At 35.1% G+C, this 9,601-nt stretch overlaps 2 protein-coding genes across 2 annotated transcripts in view; one reads left to right on the forward strand and one right to left on the reverse strand.

The window, feature by feature from the left end:
- LOC104072759 overlaps window positions 1–4,186 on the forward strand; it is a gene marked incomplete at its 5' end in the record, with an annotated part of 6,839 nt that extends 2,653 nt beyond the window's left edge. Inside the window, 4 exons of the mRNA XM_009572325.1 lie at window positions 283–428; window positions 1,003–1,103; window positions 1,199–1,300; window positions 2,399–4,186. Of these exons, the coding sequence (XP_009570620.1) occupies window positions 283–428; window positions 1,003–1,103; window positions 1,199–1,300; window positions 2,399–4,186 (2,137 nt within the window). The remainder of the gene's footprint in view (window positions 1–282; window positions 429–1,002; window positions 1,104–1,198; window positions 1,301–2,398) is intronic.
- Window positions 4,187–8,131: 3,945 nt separating this feature from the next.
- The window catches only part of LOC104072760 (probable ATP-dependent RNA helicase DDX60), an 11,396-nt gene continuing 9,926 nt past the window's right edge, over window positions 8,132–9,601 (reverse strand). Inside the window, exons 8-9 of the mRNA XM_009572326.1 lie at window positions 8,338–8,400; window positions 8,132–8,234 (exon numbers count right to left, since the gene is read on the reverse strand). Of these exons, the coding sequence (XP_009570621.1) occupies window positions 8,132–8,234; window positions 8,338–8,400 (166 nt within the window). The remainder of the gene's footprint in view (window positions 8,235–8,337; window positions 8,401–9,601) is intronic.

Here is a 9,601-nt window from a genome sequence, read left to right on the forward strand (position 1 = left end):
AAAAGTGTGGGGGGTTTAATCTTCTTGCTGAACTACAGGCACTACTTCTTGCAGTTTTTATTGTGTATGAAACCTAATTCAAGTGAATTGTCAAGTAGTAAGTTTTAAGAAAAAAAATCTAGGAAAACTGACATTTTATTGAAGACTGACTTTTTCTGATTTCATCTCCCTCTTAGTGATTTCTTTTTAAAATAATTTTTTTGTATTAGGCAGGTGTAATTTAGTTGTTGGCACGTAAGCCTTAAGTGTTTAAATTTGGGGTTTTTTATTTTCCTTTTCCAGAATGAAAACTCAGCTTGACCTGATGAATATAGCATCCAGCTATGAAAAAGCACCAGAGTATACTCAAAAGAAGATGGATATCAAACCTGTGGTTAATGAAATCTTGGCTTTGAAGTTAATGCCTGTTGATGTACGCATTGTTAAAGGTAGGGAAGAAGGACTTAATGCAGGACAAGATTTGGGAAGTCACTCTAGGAACCCGCAACTTGTGGAACTAATTGCTAATAAACAATCTGCATGGCAAAAGTATGCAAGTGTTCAGAAAGCATTTGAGCAAATTAATGGATGATACATTCATCAAGGGCTTTTAAATGCATTTTGTGAATGTGCTTTCTCTAGAATGTCCCTAGGCTGTATTTTTGGAAGCTGGGGGAAGCGTCATTATAATTTCCCTATACAACCAGTATCGCCACTGTCAGAAGTGTGTTGCTGAACTACATGGCCATTTGTTGTAGTATAATATGAACATCAACGCTCTGATTAAATGCTTTTACTTCATAGGAGAAAATGTTAGGTTTTATATCAGGGCAGGCATCTCCAGACATTTAGAAGACTTCTTACGCAGGCCTCTTGCTTTATATCACAGAAGTTTTGACAAGTACTAGGGTCTCACTTAGGGCAATATACTTTTGTTCTCAGTTGGAATCTATGTTTAGATGCACAGGAACTTTTCCATACTTAATATGCTCTCCATCAGTATTCTTGTATTCTTTCTAATAGATCTACCTTCTGGAGGAAATGAGAACTTAACAAAAAATACTCTATTTAAAAATAACATAAAGCAATGGCAGGACCAGAAGAATACACCCAAGACATTTCTTGTAAGTTATTGACTATGGGGCTACAACACTGTAGTATTTTGTTTATTTTGTCTTAACAAAATGAACTATAATGTCTGCTGCAAAACATTTTTCAGCCTGTAGCAGGACAGGAGGAAGCACTAGCAGATGGTAGCAGGATCTGTACTCGCTTAATGTCAATATCAGAAATGTCAGCATTTCAAAACATGAGTCATGAGGTATGATTGAACATCTTTTGTAAGTATGGCTAAGTTACTGTTTGTTATGACACAACTTTCTAAATAAGCTTTTATAATCTTTTTCAGTTTTCTTAGTAGAAAGGTACTCTTCCAATTCTAGAATGTAAATCTGACTAGGTTATTAAAGCTATCAGGATTTTACTCTTCTTTTTCTTTTTTCTTCAGAAAGCTGGAACTTAATCTTACTACTGACTCGAAATACTTATTTTTATATTTTAGTGTGGCTTTTTGAGGCATATCTGTAGCTTTCTAATGCAAATAAGCATCTCTATTGCCTATTTGAAGAGGAAGTCATCTGCCTGTGTTCTGTTTTCTGAAGATAATAGAATTCACTCTTCTAACACTACCAAAATTCCTGATAATTTGACATGAAACGGAATCCAATCTCTTTTGTTTCATTTCCAATTATCTAGTTATACAACTAGATTTTTTCACTTACTAGCAGTTCCATGTGGGTGGCTGAGTAAGTATTGTTCTGTACAGAATGATTCTAGTTAGAGTTAGTGAAGCATGGCTGGCAGTGAATCACGTAACGTATGTTCTGAAAATACCGATGGCAAATGATTAAATGAAAAAGTTGCTTAGGTCCTTTAAATATAGAATTATTTTTCTTTTGCTGTATTATTTTGGAGAACATCTGTTTTCTATTCCCATTGAGAATACAGTTTATATAGTTATTGTATCTAGTAAAAAAAAAAAAACCCACCACCACCTAAATTGTTTTCAGATGGTTATTTTTCATGACAATTTGAGAATTTGTCACTTAATGTCTAAGCTAGTATTTTTAGCTATTGCTGGTTTTGGCAGTGACTTTAAATATAGTTTTCTATAGTCTCCTATTTCAAAACCTGCTTTTGTCATTAGGGTTCCATATGTATCTTGTTCAATTGTTTTTGAAGAACTTTTTTCCATAATGACTTATGTTCTGTTGCCTTTTAGCAACAATGGAAAAATACATCATGAATGCTGTAGAATATACAGAAACTTTTCTTCAGTCTTAGGATTGTATGTGAGTTTTATAACCTCTGAATCCACAAAGGCCGTTTTACTTACCGAGATTCTTTGCTGTAATTGTAGGAGTTACGTTACAAATACTATATGGAACATCAGAAGCTCACCAATGAGTTCAAGACACAAACTTCACCTGCAAATAAAAAGTATAAATTTGTAACTGCTGAGGCTTTGAAGGATAGGTCCTCAGGAACTCCTTTTGTATCTTCACCTACCAAAGCAAATAACACAGATAAAGTAAAAATGGGAACCCTGCAAAGAGCAGATGGCTTTGAGAGAAGCTTTTTTGGAACCAGTAATCACAGCATCCCATCCACAAATACGAACTTTTCTGAAACAAATGGTGACTTAAAATTATTTCATGAGAGAAATTCCCAGGAAGTAATCACTCCAGCCTTATCAGAAAGCTTTAAAGACTTAGTAATGAAAGAAAAATTGCCAGTGCAGGCATCGGCAGTTATTGTTTCCAACGAAATGGACACAAATTCTAGCACTTCATCCAGCTTAAAACCAGCAGCATCAGTAGCTGTTGCTGTTTCAAATTCAGAATTTCTAGATGTTTCTGCAGAGAGACTTTCTGCTTCACCTTTTGCTTTCAGTGCATGTAACAACTCATTACCCAGATTTATTAAAGATGTAGGTACATTTTCCTTTAAAAAGAAAGACAGAAAATATGTTTTCCCTCAATTTTATCTAGGAAAATGTGATCGTGCGGATAAAACTGATAACCAGGATGAAAGCAAATTTAGAAAACATGGTCCTATAACCAAAACCACAGTTTCTGATGCTTCAACCAGTCCTAATTTAGACTTAGCAGAAAGTGAGAAGCCAGATTTTTCATTCCCCTTTGGCAATTCAGAAAGAGATTGTTTTGCAGGATCGGGAGTTAGCAATTCATCTAAGGTTTTACCATTATCCTCATTTTTTACCCAATCTGAGAAGCCATCTGACAAAAATACATTATCTCATGTGAGAGAAACACCTTCTGCAAAGGAAACTGCAGAATACGGTACACAGAAACCATCTGTCTCATGGGAACAAAAAGCTAATGCCTCAGAATCCATCACAACTGTAGCTTGCAGTACTTCAGAAACCAACACTGCAGCTGGGGTGAATGTCGTCTCCGAGTCCCCCTTTCTCCCCAGTAATTGTGTATTTTCCTTCACAAATAACTGTTTTCAGTTGCCTTCACCAGTATTTTCATTTGGAAGTATTGTCAGAAATACCTCTGATTCGCTGACTTCCTCCTTGTTTTTGTCTGGAAATGGTACTGAAAAAACAGAGAAAGAGAAGATGAAATCTCCTGACACAACACCTCTAAATCTAGGGAAGCCTATATCCTCAGAGTGTGCAGAGCCTGCTTCTAGACGCAGTCATCCAAAATGTGAAGGTTCATTCTTTCCTATGAACTCGTCTAAGAAAACTGAAAGCACAGAAATGCTTGCTGATAGTAATTCTTCTTGTAGTCAGCCTTTATGTTCAGTTGTCCTTCCTGTTAAGTACGAGAATGCATCTTCCACTCAACTTATTACAGCAATAAAACAAGAAACAAAGGTAAAAGATGAAGAAAGTGAAACTGTTGCTGAAAACAACTGTTCCTGTCTTAGGAGGGAAGATGAACCCGAGTCTGTACAGTTTCAGAATGCAGCTTGTCCTGTTCCTGGCACATGCAATGGTCCATCTTTAGGAGGATCTGTGCTTATGGTAAATGAGGCAGGAGGAATGCCAAGTGACAGCGAATCTGACACCGAAGAGCTAAGTCAAACATCCGTCTCTACTGATACCAGCAGTGCGTCAGAATATTTTTCTGTTGCCGAAGACAAAATATCTACTAGAAGAAAATCGGAGACATGAAGAGAGAGTGAAATGGAAGATAACTATACTTAAATAAGCTGGAATTAAATAAATGCTACTTAACACATTAAAAAGTGGGAATACCTGTGATACAGCTGTTATTCTTCCTGATTCTTGCCAATTGAGGTATCTCTGTGTCAGAAACATAACTGCTTATCAGCAAGTACAACGTACTAAAGTGATTTTTATAGTACAAACCCAAACTGAAGAAACGACCAAAAATGTCATGTCTTGTTAAAGACTCAGGTATGACCGTAGATGCTGTATCTTTAAGAATGCAGACCTTCTGAGAAGTGCTGCTGGCGTGTGTGTGTGTGTGGCGGGGGGAACTGAGGTATCCCAGAAAAGCGGGTTCAGTGAAGCCTCCGCAACAGGAAGCAGTATATTGCTGTTTCGGTACAGCAGCACTTGCACTAGGGTTAAATCAATAAGAGAGTACAGACAATAGCAGTCACCTCATAGGCAGAGAGGGAGGAGAGCCATGGGGAAAATAAAGGATGCTGAAGGGCGTTACTGAAAATTGTTTTGCGTAGCTCCCTTTGGCTGTTTTCTTTTTCTATGGTGTATTTAATGTATATTGAAGGTGCAACTTCTAGTGTAATTTCACTAGTTACTCTTAAGCTTTTGAAATTGAAACACCGCTTCAATGTTCTTGTTATACATTGCAGAAGGGTGCCAGCTACGCTTCTGAAATGCTGCCTTTATGAAAAGTAACTGTCACAACTAATTTTCAGTTCCTTTGGCAACAGTTTGGGAATCGGTGGACAGATATTAACTTGCTGTTTTGGTGAAAGCATTAGGAGGATCTAGCTTTTAAAACACAAAAATCTCCTTTTAAAAAAGGAAAATGGCACTTCTCACTGTAAGTATTAATGATCCAGAACTCATTGAATTTTTAGTCTGTGAAATATGATACAAAGTGAGGATAAAAATACCATCTTTTCTAATTTATTAACTATTTTGTTGCATCTAAGAGGTAATTGTGCTTTAGCTATTGGAATACGCAGACAGTAGTACTATTTCAGATTAAAGCTCTATTTCATTTAGAGTTCACTCTCCAGCAAGAGCTGGTGCCAGATTTTAAATAAATTAATCCTGCATTAGGTAGATATGTCAACTGGCAAGTATTAGATCAGAATGCGGAATGTTTAATATCCCTTCAGAATTTTTCACTGGCAACTAGTCATCTTTTTAAAAAAAAAAAAAAAAAAATCCAAATTATCTTTGTAACTTCGTAAGAGAAATATTACTTAAATTTAAATCTCTGCAAGGCTTACCAATATACTTACTGTGACAGAATACTTAGAAATACTATTCTTTGTTTAGGAAACATTGACCTAATTTTCATCTGATTTGCGTTAAATTGTTGGCCCCAGTTTTTCTGTGGCAGTGCATTCCTCTATTAAATGTGCTGAAAAATAGTTTCTAGAATTTATAAAACTTAATCTTCCCTTTGTGTCTGCATTATAGTAAGGAAGGTGGTGAAAATTCTCTTTATTGTTAGTTTTATAGTTCTTTATGTTCATCTTTTAAGTCTTACTGTATTTCAGTTTTCTAAGAATTGTTCTGCTTTTATCTCTAGACATTCTTGTCATGTTCTTCTGCACATGCAGGAGAGACGTGTTAAAAAGGTATTAAGTTAAATTACTGGAAGACACAGGCTGAGTGTGATGATAATGGCAGAGAGTGTCATGGATGGAGGTTGATCCCACTATAATGAAAGCAAGAGAAATGGAACAATTTTAGAGACAGATAAGGCACCTATAAAACTTGTTGCCAGAAGGTGTAGAAAATGTTTGTTTTCTGCTACAGTGAAAAAAAAAATCCTAATGAGTTAGGGTTATTCAGAAACCCTACTGAATTTCTTAAAATTACATATTTTCAATGTAACTTCTGTTCATTTCTATTACAGTATTTCATGAGAGTTTGATAAAGTTAAACTTTAAAGCAGATACTTCATCTTTTAGTGAAAAGACACCATTATAGAATCATAAAGCAAATAAACAGACTATGATACACTGTTTTTGAAAGCAGAAATTGTTGGTGTGTGGGTTCAATACAGTCCTAGGACTGCGTTTCAAGCATGGCAGGTTGTTGTCTAAGTGCATTATAGCTCAGCATGAAGGTTTTACAGCGGAGATAAATGGTAAGCAGGATGTTTTATTTACAATAGTAAATAAAATTACAGTCCACCCAGATATTAAATCAGTAGAATTACTGATTTTCTGATCTTTTCCCAAGTTGATTCCTTGGTCATTTTGACTTAATCACTGGGTCATCTTTCACTTTTGACTGCTTACTAACAACCATAACAGGAGTGAAGTGCTTTTTATATACATTATTAAAAGTGAAATGTTGACTGCTGTTACTAACTCTTAAAGAGACTTCAGCATATAAAATTAGTGCCTAAAAAGTTTGGTTTTCACCCAGGATTTCATGCGTACTGGTCAAATAACTGAGAACACAATATGACCAATTTCTGACTTTATTCCTTGCTCAATTGTGTCTTAGCTAAAAAGATTACTCCATTTATATTGGGAAACATGAACATGGAAAAGTCTAAACGAGGCCACTTCTACCCTAGTTGAAGAACAGTTGTGCAAGATTTATTAACATATGGCATGACTTCCCAGACAGTAAAGAATAATTTGAGTAAATTTTATTTTCCAAACAGAGTTAAAGCAGTCCTTTCTAGCACTATGTTCCATTTCTGTCATAATTTTGTTTCACACATTAAAAAACTGTAAGGAAAAAAGAGTTTAAGTCAGTTGATGGTAGCTCAACAGCACTACCTGACTACATAGAGGTTTTCCCACCAGTATCTCCTAGCAACGTCTCATGTAGTTTAATGTTGCCTAAAGAGATTTCAAGTCAAAGACTTCATCAGTGATCATTTGATAAACACCAGAGCTAATTTGAAGAAATGGGATTCTGAATTGTCCTTAATGCACATTTTGCTTATTATCAATAGAGAATAACTTACATTAATATCTTGGTCATCATTATAAAATTGTGTGTGGCAATGAGGACTGTTGTCAAAGCCTAATTTTCCTAGATTACCTGAACATTAGTATGTGTGTATATATTTTTTCAGACTACGAGTAGACTAAAATGTAGTGTTAAGCTAAAGAATTTTCAGGAATAGTATGAAAATACTGCTGAAAACTTTGCTCTTCCCAGCAAAAAAACCCAAGAAAATAGTTAGGAAACATATTTTACTAAACTCAGTAATTTATATTGCAAGGGACTTTTTGACAAGTATGCTAGAGGTGTCTTGGATCTTTCTGATTATTAAAGATACAAGAGGTGAAAAATGAGGCAATTCTACATATGGTTGGAACATTTTATTAATCAAACTTCATTGTACTGATATAAAACCCACTTTATACTTAAAATTTTGTAGACTGAAAACTGCAGACCAGTTTAAAAGCTTTTAAAATGGTTTGTGAAGGTACTACTTCGTAACTTAATTAGAAACCTTGGAAAATAATTAGAACAATTTATTTGATTATAATTGCCAAAGTAATTGCTGAATATCCTTCAGAAATGGGCTGAAAGCTTCCAGTGCTGTCCTACTGAGAGGCTAATCTCACCAGCTGTCACAACTGTGTCATTTGTTCAGTATATTTCTGAGAGCTGCCTTAACATATATATCACTGCCTGAAAAAAAAAGTATGCAATTAAAAGATATATGCAATTACCTAGTTTTGTAATCTATTAGAAACAATTATTTAGTTGACATTGGAGCTGCTAAAATTTCAATGTGTAAAGGTTAATTTTCTAAAGTAAACTTTGTATTACTAATATTGGATATTACTAAAGCTTTATTACGAAACATTTGACAACTCAGACCTAGTCACTTCCTAACTTAAAAGGCAACTGATCTGTGTGGTAAGAGTATTACGTACTGCTCCTGCTTTTTTCTTGTTTTTTTTTCTTTTTTCTTCAGGTAACACACTTCAGTTTCTCTCCATAGATTTCGCCCAGTTGTTGAAATGCCAGTAGAACATTATCATTTGGATCATCACACAGTTCACTCAGTGATGTTCTGTTTTATTAACAACAACAACAAAAAAAAAGCATTGTTTCATTTTAAGTTGCTTTAAAGATGAAATATATATTGTATATTACAAAGCACAAGTTTATCATACCTAATAGAATTAATGAGGAGTGAAAAATCTTTGAGTGCGTAGTAAGCATCTCCTTCATTTAACCTAAAGAAAGAAAAAAATTCAAATGGATATGTTCTGTAACATACTGGTTTGCCTTTAATAAACCCTGCCATGTAAGTTGGGTAAGGATGCCGAGAGCATATGCCATGGCCTCCAACACTGATGTACTAGCTCATGAGGATTACTGTAGAATAACTGTAAGCTTAAAATAATTAATAATGCTGTAGAGACACATTTCCATAATTATACTAAACATATAAAAGACTCATGAGTAATATTTGGAAAGATAATTTATTAATATTATCTTGGGAACATGGTTTCAACTGTTTGAATAACCTGTCACAAGCTAAACTGGAACACTATACTTCAGACGAATATGCTGGCTAAATGGAGCAGGAGATAGTGTAAGCTTTCTACATTAAGGACAAATGATGAAGACCCTACATTTTGCAGAAAGGACCACTGATTACTGAAAAGCAACTTAGTAAACTCAGTTCCTGGTAATTAAGAGTACCACATTTAAAAAAAAAAAAAAATTACAATCAGTATTGTGTTGAGAATAACAACATTATAGAATGGTTTGAGCTGGAAGGGACTTTTAAAGATCATCTAGTCCAACGCTCCTGCCATGGGCAGGGACATCTTTCATTAGATCGGGTTGATCCTCATCTCTTGATAATGTGGCATTAGTGCCAAACTCTGCTATTGTAACTGCAGCAGTGCACGGAACGTGTATTCTAATTGTTCGTGTTAGAATCTTCTTCGAAGAGCTTGCTTACAAAAAAGCAGAAAATATTATATGCTCCCAACAGCACCCTCAGGGAGCAGAGTGAGGTGGTATTTTCTTACTCAAAAATTACTGGCTATGAGCATGAAGTCAAAAAAAAGATATTTGATAGGGTAGTTGGGAGAGGGAGCTTGTGGTTGAGCTTTTTTGACCTGAGGTTGGGAATAAAACAGATATGTGAATGGCTTCATTAAGAACTGCAAGCTAGAAGTTTTATAAAGAGATGGATTCAATTAACAAGGTTACAGAAAGCCAGTGAGATTCAAAGGCGAAAGTGACATTTTCAAATGATGAAAATGACAAGACATCACATTTAGCAGGTGCCTCTCTCAAAGATTGAAGAGGACAACAGGGCTGTAAATGGTAAGAGCAAAAGAAAGAAAATCTCAGATTTAGCTTCTGAGAAGAAGAAACAGAAGACTGATGCAGTTTATAAGTTGCTTAATTAGGAAGGTG

This window comes from Fulmarus glacialis, unplaced genomic scaffold (assembly GCF_000690835.1).
Source record: "Fulmarus glacialis isolate BGI_N327 unplaced genomic scaffold, ASM69083v1 scaffold46782, whole genome shotgun sequence".
Classification (NCBI taxonomy): domain Eukaryota; kingdom Metazoa; phylum Chordata; class Aves; order Procellariiformes; family Procellariidae; genus Fulmarus; species Fulmarus glacialis.